The 18,513-nt window shown below is 44.4% G+C and overlaps 1 protein-coding gene across 1 annotated transcript; it reads left to right on the top strand.

The window, feature by feature from the left end:
* Nucleotides 1–1,256: 1,256 nt before the first annotated feature.
* On the top strand, nt 1,257–2,507 carry htr1ab (5-hydroxytryptamine (serotonin) receptor 1A b; the record flags this gene model as incomplete). The annotated part of the gene is made up of 1 exon (XM_080510448.1): nt 1,257–2,507. One exon carries the CDS (start codon nt 1,257–1,259, stop codon nt 2,505–2,507), a length of 1,251 nt encoding a protein of 416 aa, XP_080366574.1.
* Nucleotides 2,508–18,513: the final 16,006 nt, after the last annotated feature.

Below are 18,513 nucleotides of genomic sequence, written 5' to 3'. Positions count from 1 at the left end.
AAGCACCCCTTCTGTTGTAGTCTGATCTACATTCAGCATTATATAACAATTTAGGATAGAATAGAATAGAATAGAATAGAATAGAACACATACAGGACTTGATAATAGGAAAGAGGAAGTTCAGAGGAAAATTCTTGAAATTTCTCTAGCTATGGAATATAACAATGGCTAAAATGTTAAAATCATATTGAATCTTTGACATCTCTGCCTGAATGTAATGACGAGCCTGCCCCATTTTATGTATTTATTTATTTGTAAATAATGATGTTGCGTGTGGGATGGGACTGTGGGAGGGATCAAATATTGAGAAGAAAACAACTGAAAAGGGCTAAAACACATAAAACAAATGTAAATGGTTAAAATACTTGTATTCAATTTTTAACTACTAAAATAAAATAAAACTTAAAAAAATGACTTCAAAAACTGTCATAAATGTCATGAACCCCAACATAAATGGCGTTTGAGGGGAAAAAATGGAAACTTTAGAAACAACTGTATGTTATCTTGAATTTGATGGTTAAACACAGAAATTTGTGTTTTACTTGGTGAAAAAAAATTACAAAAACGACTCTCAGTCATAAACATCATAGACGTATTTATTACGGGTGTGGGCCACCGCAAGGTGGCAGTGTTACACTAGTGTGTGCGTGTGCGTGTGACTGTGTGTGTGTGTGTGTGTGTGTGTTTGGGGGGGGGGGGGGTTATCCGTGCGCTGACCAAGGTGCTGAAAACAGTAAATTAGATATAATAAAATGTGAATAGTCGTAGAGTGATGTAAGAGAAATGATAATTCATGATAACACTAAAGAAAATACAAAAATTTAATGTAAAGTGATTTTACATATTGAAAAAAACTAAAAAGATAAACTGAAAAAACAAATTCGATCATGGACAAAGGGGGAAGGTTGTCCTTCTATCTTCGTGTCTCACTAAAATAGCGAATGTCACATCTTTGAGGACGACGTTGAAGTTTTCTCTCTTTATCTTTCCGTGCGCACATCCTCGCTGCCTCAGCTGCAAACTGGACAGTCGCAGATGGAACAGCCGCAACTCTAACGTCCTCGCTGACAAATGACGCATTTTCCATCACGGGTATAAATAAGCAGCATGATTCTCCCCACAGCTTCCGAGACTCACAGTTCAGAGGCTCCGTCCAGCAGCGAAGCATCCCACCGCGCGCTATGTGCTCCACGAGGTGCCGCCGTGTGACGCGCACCGGGCTCTCCGCGGAGTGACCGAGCAAAGTTCCAGCCGCGATGGAGGCATCGAACAACACGACGAGTTGGTATCAGTTCGAGAACTCATCGGACCGAGCTGTGAAACCTGAAGACGAGGAGGTGAGGCTGAGCTACCAGGTGGTCACGTCCTTCCTGCTCGGCGCGCTCATCCTGTGCGCAATCTTCGGGAACGCGTGCGTCGTCGCGGCCATCGCGCTGGAGCGCTCCCTCCAGAACGTGGCCAACTACCTGATCGGCTCCCTGGCTGTCACCGACCTGATGGTGTCGGTGCTGGTGCTGCCGATGGCGGCGCTTTACCAGGTGTTGAACCGGTGGACACTCGGGCAGATCCCGTGCGACATCTTCATATCTTTGGATGTGTTGTGTTGCACCTCCTCCATCCTGCACCTGTGCGCCATCGCCCTGGACAGATACTGGGCGATCACCGAGCCCATAGACTACATGAAGAAGAGGACGCCGCGCAGAGCCGCGGTCCTCATCAGCGTCACCTGGCTGGTGGGCTTCTCCATCTCGGTGCCGCCCATGCTGATCATGCGCTCGCAGCCAAGCAGCATGGCCGAGGACCGGGCGAACCCCAAGCAGTGTAAGATCAGACAAGACCTCTGGTACACAATATATTCCACATTCGGGGCTTTTTATATCCCTCTGACGCTGATGCTGGTTTTATACGGGCGGATTTTCAAGGCTGCCCGGTTTCGGATCAGGAGGACTGTGCGTAAAACGGAGAAAAAGAAAGTGACTGACTCCTGCTTGGCGCTTTCGCCCGCGCTCTTCCATAAGAAGTCTCACGGAGACGCGCAGGGAAAGAGCTGGAAAAGAAGCGTGGAGCCGCGGCCGCTGCCGAGCGCCAACGGCGCGGTCAAACACGCGGAGGACGGAGAGTCCCTGGAGATCATCGAGGTCCACAGCAACTCCAAGGGCAACCTGCCGCTGCCCAACACGCCGACCTCCGTGCCGCTCTTCGAGAGCCGCCACGAGAAGGCGACGGAGGCGAAACGGAAGATCGCGCTGGCGCGGGAGCGCAAAACGGTGAAGACCCTGGGCATCATCATGGGCACCTTCATCCTCTGCTGGCTGCCGTTCTTCATCGTCGCCCTCGTCACGCCCTTCTGCCAGGAGTCCTGCTTCATGCCCCGCTGGCTGGAGGCTGTCATCAACTGGCTGGGTTACTCCAACTCTTTGCTCAACCCCATCATTTACGCGTACTTCAACAAAGACTTCCAGAGTGCATTCAAAAAAATCATCAAGTGTCATTTTTGCAGACCTTGATGGTTCAATCTTTCTTTCTTTCTTTCTTTCTTTCTTTCTTTCTTTCTTTCTTTCTTTCTTTCTTTCTTTCTTTCTTTCTTTCTTTCTTTCTTTCTTTCTTTCTTTCTTTCTTTCTTTCTTTCTTTCTTTCTTTCTTTCTTTCTTTCTTTCTTTCTTTCTTTCCTTTCCTTTTAATTCTTGTGTTGCCACCACAGACGCGCCGGAGCCCACCCGGAGACATCCAGGTGAAAAGCGACGCGCCCTGGAAACCAAACGTCTATAACAGTGATTGTCCTGCGTTAATGAATGATGCCGGAAAAGAGGGCTCATAAAGATTCACGTGGATCATCACCGTTCATGTCTCCAGAGAAGTCCGTAGCCTATGCATAGATAAAGCTGTGATCGTTTGATTGGAGCTCGATGTTCTTCATCATATTGTCCAAATAAAGAATTACTTTTGGAGATTTTCCTGAGTTCCTTATTATCATCAACAATATTATATTTGAATACAGATTAATCGTTTTAAGAATTTCAAAGATGTATTTTGCTGTTAACAGAAGAGTTTTGTATGGTTGTATGAGGTCTATCAGCTATTTAAAAATGAACATAATCTGCCGCAGAAAAAAAGTGCGTGTTATAGACACAGTCGTCACTATCAGGTCTGGCCGAGTCACAATTCAAAAGACAGCATCAGCGAGGCACACAGTGAGGCAGAACCTGTAGTATTTGGAGAATATGACAGTTTTTTTTTTCTTCAGAAAATTACTATATAAAAACGAAACTCAACCTGTTGTGTAATGCTGGTGGGAAACACACTGATGACTTTGCCACGGCAAGAAATTCACGTTTACAGAGATCGTCATTTCATGATAATAGTCACATGAACCAAATTCAAACATACTGAGTTCATCAAGTTTAAATTTTTTGTAATTATTTATAGGTGAAAATTTTTTATTATTTTAAATGGATTCAATGATAATACAGTATGTCGTGACACTGTCGGGAAGGACAGTAAACGGCATTTCTTCAAAAGCACCATTAGATCACCGGGACACATCTTTTCTATTTTAACAATAGAATAGAATAGAATAGAATAGAATAGAATAGAATAGAATAGAATAGAATAGAATAGAATAGAATAGAAATACTTTATTAATCCCAGAGGGAACTTCTTGTAACCCCACACAGGAAAGAACACATGATAAATAGAATGGAGTTAAAATATGAATACAACAGAATAAAATGTTTGAGAACAAATATTAAATATGAACATTAAAGGGATAAATGGTGACTGGTAATGGAATGGAAAATGAAGCTTACAGAACAACACTATTTACATGGAGGAGCTATCACTTGTATGGACACAGGAAGAAAAGCTCTCCTGTGGCGCTCTGCAGTGCACTTATATACCGCTACACTGTGAACATGACACACTGGTGACCGTTGGCCTGAACCACTCATGCTTGGAGCATCTTGCTCCCCGGGCCCGAGGGCATTTGAACCTGCAACCGTATGACATGTTGTCCGTAGGCCAGCGCTTTATTTTAATCGTCCGTCCCCGATCACACAGTCAGCCATCACTCACGAGATACATTACACTGAAAAAAAAGAGAACATCTTCAGCTCAAAATATACATTTTCTAATTAATGAAGTTCCAGATCCCCCTTTTCCTTTGCACAATTTCCTCCTTTGCTTTTGAGAGAAATTGTGATTTGTCACGACTTTTCCGTGAAGAGGCTGGACCATTCTGTGGCAGATAATATGTCACGTCGACAGAGGGTGGAATTTTGAATTCACCGACGGCAGGTTTCAGTCCTCGTCATAACACCCTCCCTCAATGTGATCCCCCTGAAATGGAGGCCGTGTCATCCTCCTGAGCCCTCAAACGCTTTACTGCGGCCGAGCACCACCTGTGCTCTGATCCCCGCATGTCGTGTGCAGCCGGATCTGCTGTGTCTCAAAGCAAAGACAATCCTTATTAGAGTCTGAAAAATGCATCCTGTCATTCCAGCGGATGAGCTGCGGAGGCGAACGTATCCCACGGATAAAGAGGCCTGCACAGATCCAGACGAAACAACTCGCATGTTTAAAAAAAGAAAAAGAAAAAAGAAAAAGCAAGGTGGTTGTCAAACTGGACGAAGAGCAGCGTGCCGCCCGTTCTCTCCATCACTCTCACCCTGGTGACATATAAGTCCGTCCGAGGAGGGGCAGGAAGGCGGTGCACAGATGGATGCTGGAGAGGTGGTCGCCATAGCGACATATGGCGGATACAAACTCCGGGGGCCGAGGGGCAATTACCTGATCAAAGGCCCTGCTGCGACACGGGAATACAGAGGTGTGCGTGAGGGGCCCACACAGCTGGCAGCTTCCTCAGACAATAAACAGATGGGGTTTCATTTTAAAAATCTATTTGTTTGCTGCTGCTGCTGAGTCACACAAATGCCAAGTTTTGTTTGGTATTTTTTGTTGTTTTTTTTCAAATAGCCATCAGCTTGAGTTAAGATTCTTTTTTTCTTCCCTCAGATTTACTCTTTAAGTGCACTGGGATTCATGTAACACGAAAAGTCAGTTATTTATCTCGTGAAAGTGATCAAAGTGCTGGAGACACTCCCTCAGGAGAGACGACAGAGAAAACAAAGGAGAAAAATAGCAAACCGTCGGTGCAGCAGCATGCTCAGAGCAATTGAATAGCTGTTTGTTTCTGTTCGCTACCTCATTCACAGAAGCCTATTGATGGACGGGCAACCTTATCTGGATGGAGACTGAGTTTACTGATGTAGTGGCTGTGACTCCTGCATGTATGTATGTATGTATGTATGTATGTATGTATGTATGTATGTATGTATGTATGTATGTATGTATGGATAGATAGATAGATAGATGGATAAATAATTCAAAGTCAATCAATAATTAGACAGTGTAAATATATATATACATACATAAACATTTCGTAAAAGATTGATCATACCAGACACGACTGAAAAAACATTTTCTGGACTGAAGTTAAATCTTTGTGTGTCACCTTTCGCTTCGGTTTTCTTCATGTGGCACGATGGCAACAAACACGGCCATGTCACTGGACTTTATATTCAAAATTAAACAAAAAACCGAAAGACCAAGTATTGACAATAATGGGGGTGAAAAACTTGTTTTAACCATTTGGCGGTGGATATAAGGAGTGTTAAGAGGAGAGAAAAGCTTTAAATAAGGCCTCTGAGCAATGTCAACCTACAACAGCTTAACTGAGAAAACCTTAGTCGAACATGAATGAAATCTTTATTGAAGAGTAAAGTTTTAAGCCTGGTCCTACATTTTTTTTTTTTTAAACTAACAAACTTATCAGCATCTTCTTAACAGTCCAAATCGCAGCTTAATTCTTAGAATAGGCCAGAGTGACCTGCGACACATTTAAAGAGAAGCTTTGTCAAAGTTGAAGGTTTAATGATGTTGAAAGGGAGAGCAGGTGTTCATCCACACAGTAAAGGTTAACTGGATTTTCAGATTGGGAGCAATTTGAAGTTCGGCGTCTTCCTCGAGTACACTTGGACGTGTGGACCGATTGAGAGATGACCGCTCCACCAACTGAACCACGGACGCTCCTCAGCAAAGTGCACTGGAAGGCTCACAACGACTGGGGATAGAAGTTGATTCAAATATCGTCAGTGGCGGTGCAGCGGGTGAATTCCAGCATGAGATGGCTGATAGAGCAATGTTTTTGTTGATTCTTTTATGTTCACATTTTGAAAATCTGATCAGAAAAGAAATAAATATACGGCAATATGTTGGGGGTGTCTATGAATCTTAAAAAAAAAAAAAGCTATGCAGAGCTTATTAAATCCCGCTTCTTAAGGGACATGAGGATGAGCTATATGTAGGAAGAGTAGGAGTTCTGGCACAGGACCAACATTTAGGACTAAACCAGTGAAAGGAAACGTCAGCCTATCGCTCTTTGATTTTGACTAATCTTGTTGAAAATCCACCTTTTGTGTGGTCAGTCAGTTTTAAAGAAATGTATTACTGAATAGCAGAATAGTGATTTGAGTGTATTTTCAGAAACCTGCACCCACGAGATTAAAAAATGTACGGCGAAGCATGTGATTTCAAACCCACAACCTTTCTGGAAACAAAACACCAATATCGAAAGAGAGAACATGGCGTTGACGTAGATTGATGCTCGCAAGCTGCCTCCGTGACTTGTACTGGCCAGACGTGTACTTTTGAAGCGTCAGGAACTGATTTGGTCTCAACAACTTTTCCTCGAGAGGATTCAAAAATCAGACAAATTGACTTGATGAGACTGAAGCCATTTAAACGCGGTTTGATTGTGCTTGCGGACTCGACAGGTTTCCCTCCCCGGGACTGTTTGGAGGCCGCCGCCGAGTGCACTTAGCGGTAAATCAGTCTGCGTGTCGGAGGAGGTGAAGTGTGGATTAAATTTCAACCATACGCTCTTGTGGTGCTCAATCATATTTCCTCCGCAGGGCTGCCGGCGGCGCTCTCCCTGTCAGAGGAATTATGTTACAGGTTGTCACAACCTCTCTGCACCTTCTTTCTTTCTTTCTTTCTTCCTTTCATTCTTTCTTCCTTTCTCTTTTTGGGGTGAGGAGGCTCAGCTACCATTTGAGGACACTGAGCTCTGGACCTTGGTGGTTTTATGAGCGAATTCACACGCACACGCGCACGCACGCACGCACGCACGCACGCACACACACACACACACACACACACACACACACACACACACACACACACACACACACACACACACACACACACACACACACACACACACACACACACACACACAGAAATCACTTAAATGTTAATGGAGACTTAAATGTTTCAATTTGAATTAATTTCTGGGTCTTCATTTCAGTCGCTACTTTGGGATAATGAGTGGTGGATCTTGGTATTTCTCAAACTCTGAGGAGGCTCTCAGTGGAAGTTAGAGGAAAAATGTCACAAACACAGCTATAGGAATGTGAAGCTTTGGTTTTAAACTGTGTGCTATCATTTTTTTCAAATCAGTATTACATGAGAAAGTATTTACAGTGAAATAAATAACTGGAAGCAGTGTTTCATACGTTGTGCCTTCTACTTCTGCGTCTCACAGAAAAACATCAATCAATGGATGTCAAATGAGTTTTATTTTTTAAACTCTGCACTAGCGGTTCTCAAGTGTTCAGAATTGGTTTTTAGTAAGAAAACACCTCATTGATCTCTGATTGGCTAAGACAAGGAAAGTATCGATATTGACACCAGTATCGGGTTTGATGCTGCTCCAGGTGCTCATACTCGTAAAAACTCCCCCTTGATCTGCAACCGTATCGTGGTGGGGGAGTTTGAGCACCCGAATGATCCTCGGAGCAATGTTGTCGGGGGTCTTTATACCCCCCAGTAGGGTCTCCCAAGGCAAACAGGTCCTAGGCGACGGGTCAGACCAAAAACAGTTCAAAACACCCCTATGAACACACACAAGAGGAGAGCAGAGACGTCGCCCGGTTTGGTGCAGCCGGGGCCACACCCTGGAGCCAGGCCCGGGGTCGAGGTTCGTATGTGAGTGCCTGGTGGCTGGGTTCTTGTCCGCGGGACCCGGCCGGGCTCAGCCCGAAGGGACGACACAGGCCCCTCCTCCTCATCCTCCCGTGAGCCAACCACCTACAGAGGCTGCCATAGGGGTCGGGTGCAATGTGGATTGGGTGGCAGTCGACGGCAGGGGCCTCGACGACCCGATCACTGGACACAGACTCTGGCTTTTGGGACATGGAATGTGACCTCGCTGGGGGGGAAGGAGCCCGAGCTTGTGCGGGAGGCTGAGAGATACCGTCTAGATATAGTCGGGCTCACCTCCAATCACAGCTTGGACTCTGGAACCCAGCTCCTCGACAGGGGCTGGATACTCCACTTCTCTGGAGTTGCCCGCGGTGTAAGGCGGTGGGCTGGCGTGGGCTTGCTTATTGCCCCACAGCTCAGCCGCCATGTGTTGGAGTTCACCCTAGTGAACGAGAGGGTTGCGTCCCTACGCCTTCAAGTAGGGGACAGGTCCCTGACTGTTGTCTCGGCCTATGCACCGAACAGCAGCTCAGAGTACCCAACCTTCTTGGAGTCCCTGGGAGGGGTGCTGGATAGTGCTCGAGCTGGGGACTCCATTGTTCTCCTGGGGGACTTCAACGCCCACGTGGGCAATGACAGTGAGACCTGGAAGGGGGTGATTGGGAGGAACGGCCTCCCCGATCTGAACCTGAGCGATGTTCTGTTATTGGACTTCTGTGCCAGTCACAGTTTGTCCATAACGAACACCATGTTTGAGCTCAGGGGTGTCCAGAAGTGCACGTGGCACCAGGACACTCTAGGCCGGAGGTCAATGATAGACTTTGTGGTCGTGTCATCTGATCTCCAGCCGCGTGTCTTGGACATTCGGGTAAAGAGAGGGGCAGAGCTGTCAGCTGATCACCACCTGGTGGTGAGTTGGATGTGCTGGACTGGGAGGAGGCCGGATAGACTCGGCAGGCTCAAACGTGTTATTGAGGCTCTGCTGGGAGCACCTGGCCGAGCCCTCCGTCCGCGCAGCTTTCAATTCCCACCTCCGGGAGAGCTTCTCACAGATCCCGAGGGAGGTTGGAGACATTGAGTCCGAGTGGACCATGTTCTCCACTTCCATTGTCGAAGCTGCGGCTCGGAGCTGTGGCTGCAGGGTCTCTGGCGCCTGTCGTGGCGGCAACGCCCGAACCCGGTGGTGGAAACCGGAAGTAAGGGATGCCGTCAAGCTGAAGGAGTCCAATCGGGCACCGTTAGCTCATAGGACTCCCAAGGCAGTCGACAGGTACTGGCAGGCCAAGCAAGCCGCAGCCCGGGCTGTGGTGGAGGCAAAAACTCGGGTCTGGGAGGAGTTCGGAGAGGCCATGGAGGAGGACTTTCGGTCGGCCCCGAGGAAATTCTGGCAAACTGTACGGCGCCTTAGGCGGGGGAAGCAGTTCAGCGGACAAAACGGACGCCTCCATAGGGAGGTGTTCCGGGCATGTCCCTCCGGTAGGAGGCCTCGGGGCAGACCCAGGATACGCTGGAGGGACTATGTCTCTCGGCTGGCCTGGGAACGCCTTGGGGTGCCACCGGAAGACCAGGAAGAAATGTCTGGGGTGAGGGAAGTCTGGGCAACTCTGCTCAGACTGCTGCCTCCGCGAGCCAGCCCCAGATAAGCGACAGAAAATGGATGGATGGATGGACAACCCGGCGAGTGTTTATTGACATCATCTGACTGCAACGTGAGCAGCCGGTAGACAAGAGAGTAGGAGCAATGTCAGAGATTCCTTCATATTAAGGAGACTGACAAAAGTAAAGGCAGACAGTAAATTATGTTCTGCTAAAATATCAACATCAATATCAAAACTAGTTTGTGCAACATCAGCAACTTAATCACCAGAGACATTAAGACCAGCAGAGTTCGTCTGTTGACGCTCCTTAGTTTAAACTCCTCAGCAGATCCTCTGAGTCCTTCTTTCAGTATCACACTTGATAACAAATACTGATATTGGTATCAGTGCAACATTCATAGTAATTCTCTTTTGCCATAGCAGTACATGATCCATATCTCTTCTGTTAGTAACGGAGAACAATACATACATTTTATCAAACTATTTACCCATTTGCAGCTTCATGTCAAATGCTTGAACTAACAAAAGTGTGCACTGTCAAGCTTCTTTTTTTTTTTGAGTTTCCTTTATGCTTTGCTTCTTTGTTCTGCCGCTTGGATTGTGCCTGTTTGGAACTGAAAGTTCTGCTGCTGAGATCATGGGAAGGACGGATTCCTGGTCATGCCCGAGTGTCTCTCTCGGAGCCGTGAGCAAATGAATGGAGCCTCGGCCGTGAAGTCGTGTCGTTTCAGCGTGCAGCACAGGGCCCCTCCATCTGTAATGAAATCACCACTTACTTGCACATCTTTATTAAATCAACTTCACCAACCTGAGGAGGCCCGGAGCAGAGCTTTCGTCTACTTTTGTCTGGTGCTTAGATTATATTGCAATGATTTTGTGAAATTCAATTTATCAAATCTTAGCAGGTATTTTAAAATGCCAGGTTTGGGACATGTGGTTGGACATTTCTATATGGCTTTTGTTTTTTTTTGCCTAATTGTACTTAATGGGGAAATGGACTTGCTTGGCTCCAACTGAATGTCTCTTAGGGTTTGTTTACGCAGCAACAATTTCAAGACAAAACACAAAACTTTTGTTGCATTTGGGGCAAAGTAATCCTGGCAGGACTATATCTAAACTCCCAGTTAACTGATGATACTTGATTTGTTTGATTTATGTTCAAATCAAAACATAAAACGGCAGAAATATTTTTGGTTGACATGTAAACTATTAGTCATTGTTTTTGCTCATTCACAAGCTGTCCTCCAGTTCGCTGGCCTTTCATAAATCGTGGAGCTCGGTCTGGTTGAAGCTGACCCACATGATGACCCTGCAGCAGGTGTCAGCGCTGTCACTTTGTGAACTTCCACTCTCAGTCATTTTAAGTGGGACATCAAACACCAGCTTGCTGTTTGTTGTTTTACTGTTTGAAACCGTCTGCAGGTGTTCCGACTCTTCTCTGGCCTTAAACTGGATGTAAACCAACAAATTCTCCTGAGCAGTGTAACATAATCAGAATGCAATAAATCATTCATTAAAGAAACACTTTTCTAAATATTTTGTTTCAAAACAATGAAAAACTGAACATTGAACACTGACATCAACACTGAACACTGAACATATTTCAAGTTGCACACAAATAGGGTTTTCATTCATTCATTCCTATCTGTTTATTTATTTATTTATTTATTTGAGCAGTACATATTCTGCTCAAAAGGAGTGGGCTGAAGCAACAAGCTTTTGAGCGCCCACCCCCAAACTCAGAGCAACAAAAAGTACATTCCACACTAGAAGAGAAAGAACAAAACGTCAACAACAACAAAACATTAACAAAAAAGATCCTCCCACATTTCAAACGACTATATCAACACGGACCAAACTTGCGACACACACTCACACACACATGCACATATAAGTTGATCCTAATTCTCCTCCTGGTGGCAATGCATTTCTTCCTCTCTGTATATTTCAAAAGTCTTTTCTTTGTATTTATATTTGAACAGGTTGATGTTTGGACATTGTTTCAACTCCATCTCCAATTTGTTCCACAATTGAACACCTTTAACTGTCGGGCTAAAACTTTTCAGGGTTGTGCTATGTTTCTGAGTTCTAAAGTTTAATTGATCACGTATTTCATAACGAAATACATTATCTTTCGTTCCCTTTTAACGGAGTCTGTGTAGTCCCCCGTGTAGAGCTCAGTCACCCTCAGAGCTAGGGAGAGGAGCTCAGTCACCTTTAGAGATAGGGTGAGGAGCTCAGTCACCTTTAGAGATAGGGTGAGGAGCTCAGTCACCAGGGAGGAGCTCGGAGTAGAGCCACTGCTCCTCCACATCGAGTGGAGCCAGTTGAGGTGGCTCGGGCACCTGTTTCGGATGCCCCCCGGACGCCTCCCTATCCCGAGGGAGGTGTTCCGGGCATGTCCCTCCGGTAGGAGGCCTTGTGGCAGACCTAGGACACGCTGGAGGGACTATGTCTCTCGGCTGGCCTGGGAACGCCTTGGGATGCCATGGGAAGAGCTGGAGGAAGTTTCTAGGGTGAGGGAAGTCTGGGCAACTCTGCTTGGACTGCTGCCTCCACGACCCGGCCCTGGATAAGCGGCAGAAAATGGATGGATGGATGGATATCAGACTAAGATAGTGATTGGTGTTCAGATGTGCTATTTCAGTACACTCTTATTTTGGAATTCCACATCAGATCGGTCTGATACTTGGTGAGAGGCATCCTGGGGTGTCCTACTATCAGTCTGAATTGGAATGGTGAAATGATAACGTGGAAATTCCATTTAATATCACTTCAAAGTTGGTGTGATCGGTGCTCAGATATGGTATTTCAAATGGCTCTTGTTTTGAAATTCCACATCAGATCTGGCTGACACTTGGTGTGTGGCATCCTGAGGTGTCCTACTATCAGTCTGAATTGAAATGGTGAAATGATAACGTGGAAATTCCATTTAATATCACTTCAAAGTTGGCATGAATGCTGCTCTGATGAGCAACTTCAGAAGGCTCTTATTTTGGAATTCCACATCAGATCTGGCTGATACTTGGTGTGTGGCATCCTGGGGTGTCCTACTATCAGTCTGAATTGAAATGGTGAAATGATAACGTGGAAATTCCATTTAATATCACTTCAAAGTTGGTACAATAGGTGCTCTGATGAGCAATTTCAAATGGCTCTTGTTTTGAAATTCCACATCAGATCTGGCTGATGCTTGGTATGTGGCATCCTGGGGTGTCTTACTATCAGTCTGAATTGAAATGGTGAAATGATAACGTGGAAATTCCATTTAATATCACTTCAAAGTAGTGTGATAGGTGCTCTGATGAGCAATTTTAAATGGCTCTTGTTTTGGAATTCCACATCAGATCTGGCTGATACTTGGTGTGTGGCATCCTGGGGTGTCCTGCTATCAGTCTGAATTGAAATGGTGAAATGATAACTTGGAAATTCCATTTAATATCACTTCAAATTTGCTACAATAGGTGCTCAGATATGGCATTTCAAAGGGCTCTTATTTTGGAATTCCACATCAGATCAGGCTGATGCTTGGTGAGTGGCATCCTGGGGTGGTCTACTATCAGTTTGATGTGGATTGGTTTGATGACAACAGGAAACTTCCATTTAAAATTAGTCTGAAATCAGAGTCATTCAAGCCCAGATAAGCTGTCAGAGGGCTCTTATTTTATACACCTTGTCAGGTCTACTATCAATCTGATGTTAAATGAGTCTGAATTTCTCCAAGACCTACTGTTCTATTGGGCCTTTAATTTTAGTAACGTGATCAGAGTGGGTTTATATCTATAGTATTATAACAACATTAATACTAATTAAAAAAAAGTTTTTTTGGCTTCTGTGGGCAATAGTTTTATTGATATGTCATTTTTATTAGTTTGTATCAACGATAAATTAATTTATCTTCTTTGTTGTTATTAGTTACAGTATTAATTTGTGTTTCATCAACTATCTGAATGAATCTCGTTCATTTAAACGTCACTTTTATTTTGAAATAGGTCTGAGTTTGCTCTTAGGGTAATGCATAGTGTATACGCGCACCGCTAAATTGAGTGGGGGCTGGCTTGACGTTGTTTTCCGAAGTGAGGGCTGGCTTGACACCAGTGTTGAGTCGTTTTTCGCGCTGCAGAACAGCTTCCCGAGCCTTCCACCGCAGGAGCTTGGCGACGATGGGTCTCGGCCGGTCTCTCCCGCCGTCGGGTTTCCCTCCCTCCGCGGTGAACCCTCTCCATCTCCACCACCGTGTGCTGCAGCTGGAGCTTCTCAGTCAGCAATTGTTTGACTTTTTCCTCGGCCCAGGTCTCTCCAGGAGACTCCAACACTCCCTCAAAGACCAGGTTGTTTCTGCGGCTCTGTCCCTCCAGGTACTCCGATTTGTCCGTGATGATGTACAAACTTTATAAAAGTCGCTTAGTAACGTGTTCTTGCGCTCAGTTAGTTTCACTTTTATCCCGTCGTCCTGCGGTGAACTGCAGGCTTGTTTTGAGCTCTTGAATGTCCCGAGTTAGTGAGTCCATCCGGGTGTTTTCCATGATGAGTTTTATGAATCCTCGGAAGTTCTCCTGTTGTTGCTGAAGTAGTTCCTTGAACATCTCCTTTTGCTGATCCAGTAACTCCGTGATTCGACTGAGGCTTACGTAGTCCTCCTCAGTCGCCGGCTCCACCTGCGGCTTTTTCGGCATTTTGCTTTTCCTCCGAACACAGAGCAGCTGACAGCATCCTAAATTCCGCATTTAAAACATTTGTCACTGCTGCTGAAAACTGTTACATGGTTTTGTTTTTAATGGTCAAAAAAGTAATTTAGAACAACTTTTTCTGTGGTCACATTCCTTTGAAGAAATGTTAACCACTTGTTCTCTTGCGTGATGTCACCCAATGATGACACATGAAAGGCTTTGATGATGACATCATAATGTGCTCCGAGAAGCAAAGCGCAGATTCTGGTAGCCGAGTTCAGTTTGACTATTCTACCAAAAATGAGCAGCACGGAAAGCTCAGAGATCGTCTCTGTGGAGGAAGTACTATTCACAAATGAGAACTGGCCAACACCAAAGTTATACACAGTTGGTAAAATCTTAGGTGTAGGTGTATATGGGATAATCTATCAGTGCATCAAACAAGAAACCAATGAGAAAGTGGCTGTCAAGGTGGCAAAAAAGTACTACCACAATGTACTGTCGCGTGAGGTAGGAGGATTAAGCATTACTTCATGAAAGGCTTCATAAATAGCTGCAATACCACTTTGTCTGACTTGGTCTCCAAGCAATGTTGAGCATTTTGCTTGTGCTAAGTTTGAAGAAGGGCTTTATTTTTTGCAAAAAAGAAGAGCAATAAGAATTGTTCAAATCAAACACACCAATCCACTACTTTTACAATCTAAAACTATGAAATTCGATCCGGTGGAGTTCATATCTTATCAAATGATGTAAAACCAAAAATATAGCAATAATAAGTTTTGGACTGCTAATATTCAGAAAAAGTTTCGTGAAAGAGAGGGAGGTTATGATTTAAGGGGAAAGTTTAAAGCTAAATCTTATTGTATTAAGTGGGTTGTTTTTTTAAATTTAATCTCTTCTTCCATGTTAAAAAAGAAAGATATCGATATGAAGGACTAATTTGTTCATGTCACTCATTCAAATGATTATGTCCTTGCAGGCTCATATGATGAGAACTCTCATGTCTGCCAACTTGGATGAGGCCAACATTATCAAATATCATGGGGATATGTATTTTAAAAACAAACTGAGTCTGGAGTTTGAACTTCTGGATAAGACTTTGAAGCAATACATGACTGCACGCAGCTTTCCCATGTTGCTCACAGAGATCCATCCCATAGTCCAACAGTTAGCTGTGGCTTTTGATGGTCTGAAGAGAGTAGGTGTGATCCACGGTGATCTGAAGATGGACAATATCATGATTGTGGATGAAGCCCAACAGCCACTCGAGGTCAAGCTCATTGACTTTGGCTTGGCGATCTTCAAGTCAGACGCCACAATAGGAAAAGCCATTCAGCCACATCAGTTAAGGTATTAAACGATGAGATTACCATGATGACATCTCCCACTGTGGGCTGCTCTCTCACTTTGTACCTATGATGTGTGATTCAGTTTGCCCACTGTCCATTCATTTTTTTCGATATGACAATGTGACCGATTTAATTTCACATTCCTTTCTTCCATTCACAGAGCACCAGAAGTCATGTTTGGACTGCCATTCTCAGAGGCTATTGACATTTGGTCTTTGGGTTGTCTCTTGGCCTCCATAGCATTTAAAGTGTTTCTGTTTCGTGGCTTCAATGAATATGATTCTGTAAGTAATTTACTAAACACATTTATGAAATAGGACCTCTTCTCAAAATGAACTCACCTTATATACAGTGGCTTGCAAAAGTATTCATACCCCTTGAACTTTTCCACATTTGGTCACATTACACGCCACAAACATAAATATATTTAATTGGAATTTTTTCTCTGAGTGCAACCAATTGCCTTAAGAAGTTGCCTGATGACTGCTGAATGATTGAATGTTGACCTAATGACTAAATAGAGTCCACCTGTGTGTAGTCTAATCTCAGTACCAATACAGCTGTACTGTTACAGCCTCAGAGGTTTGTTAAGAGAACATTGGGGAGCAAACAGGACCATGAAGTCCAAGGAACATGCCAGACAGGTCAGAGATAAAGCTGTGGAGAAGTTTAAAGCAGGGTTAGGCTATAAAAAGATTTCCTGTTCAATCCATTATCCGGAAATGGAAAGTGTATGGCACAACTGCAAACCTACCAAGACACGGCCGTCCACCTAAACTTCCCGGCCGAACAAGGAGAGCACTGACAAGAGATGCAGCCCAGAGGCCCATAGTGACTCTGGATAAACTGCAGAGATCCACAGCTCAGGTGGGGGAATCTGTCCACAGGACAACTATTGGGCGTGCACTCCACAAATCTGGCCTTTATGGAAGAGTGGCAAGACAAGGCATTGTTAAAAGAAAGCCATAAGAAGTCCCGTTTGCAGTTTGCCAGAAACCATGTGGGGGACACAGCAAACATGTGAAAGAAGGTGCTCTGGTCACATGAGACCAAAATTGAACTTTTTGGCCTAAATGCAAAACGTTGTGTGGCGGAAACCTAACACTGCACATCACCCTGAACACACCATCCCCATTGTCAAACAAGATGGTGGTAGCATCATGCTCTGGGGGTGCTGCTCTTCAGCAGGGACAGGGACATTGGTCAGAGTTGATGGGAAGATGGATGGAGCCAAATGCAGGGCAATCTTGGAAGAAAACCTGTTGGAGTCTGCAAAAGACTTGAGACTGGGGCGGAGTTTCACCTTCCAGCAGGACAACGATCCTGGGCTACAATGGAATGGTTTAAAACAAAACCTATTCATGTGTTAGAATGGCCCAGTCAAAGTCCCGACCAAAATCCCATTGACAATCTGTGGCAAGATCTGAAAACCGCCATTCACAAATGCTCTCCATCTAATTTGACTGAGCTTGAGCTGTTTTGAAAGAAGAATGGGCAAAAATCTCAGTCTCTAGATGTGCAAAGCTGGTAGAGACATACCCCAAAAGACTTGCAGCTGTAATTGCAGCAAAAGGCGGTTCCACAAAGTATTGACTCAGAGGGGGCTGAATATTTTTGCACGCTACACTTTTCAGTTTTTATTTCTGAAAAAAATTTGGTCACGTATAATTTTCTTTGTACGTCACAATTCTGTGACACTTTGTGTTGGTCTTTCACATAAAATTCCAATAAAATATGTTTATGTTTGTGGTGTGTAATGTGACAAAATGTGGAAAAGTTCAAGGGGTATGAATACTTTTGCAAGCCACTGTATGTTACCATATTTGTAAATTTCAACATTTTATGTCAGTGACTACATTACAGCAATACACAGCAATTCACATTTGACAGCCAAATTACTTTGCTTTTCCAGAGCAAATTTAATAGCCACATTTTGTTTGCAGTTGGAAAACATCATCAAACTGCTGGGGCCACCACCAAAACATCTGCTGGATGGTGGGTTGAGGACAGTAAAATTCTTTAAGAAGGAGGGGGATTCCTGGACACTGAAGGTACCCTATGACCAGATTTTGTCACCCTATATTTGAATATCTATTCGATGTTGTATTGTGCATCATTAATACTGTGATGACTTCTGTCTTTTAGACACCCATTGAGTATTCGGAATCGACAAAACTACGTCTTCAAAACATATGTCCTGGTGAAAACAAACCAAAGGTTCAAATGATCTCCCTGGATAATTTGAATACGGTATGACTGTAAAAATCAGTAGCCACCCACTGAGAAGGGACTTTGTGTCATTTCCTCCGTGGTTTGATCATTTGTGGAGCTTATTTTCCTGTTCTATTGGTTTCCATTATAGCTACGCCAAGTTGACGGTGATGATCCACGTGATCTGAGGGACTGTGTCGATCTGCTGAAGGCCATGCTCCAGTGGGATGCGCAGGCGAGGATCACCCCTGATGGAATCCTGAACCATCCATTCATAACAAGGAACCGTTACAAAAGTAGCGGGCCATCCAATCAATGGTAAGTTGATTCATTCCCTTTGACAATAATTTGTACAAAAGAACAATGGTCTGGAATTTCCTGTAAACTAGGTGATTAACTCCGTTCACCAGTGATATGGATCCAGAAAACCCAGCCCCAAATGATGATGAGATGGTGAGGCCCAAAGCCAAAAAGAAAAACGTATTTTCCAGATTGAAGAAGGCTTTCACCTGCACAGACATTGATTGAGAGGTCCTGCTACTCAGCATGCTCTTAGATTTTCGTTCAAAAACACAGGTTCTGCAGGTCTCTTTTTAGTGCAGAAGACAACTTTATTTGGGGTCTTTTTAGGTGCCATCTGCACTT

This window comes from Blennius ocellaris (genome assembly GCF_963422515.1).
Source record: "Blennius ocellaris genome assembly, chromosome: 15".
Lineage (NCBI taxonomy): Eukaryota > Metazoa > Chordata > Actinopteri > Blenniiformes > Blenniidae > Blennius > Blennius ocellaris.
The sequence above is the reverse complement of the archived record's forward strand: the minus strand, read 5'-3'. Positions and strand labels throughout refer to the sequence as shown.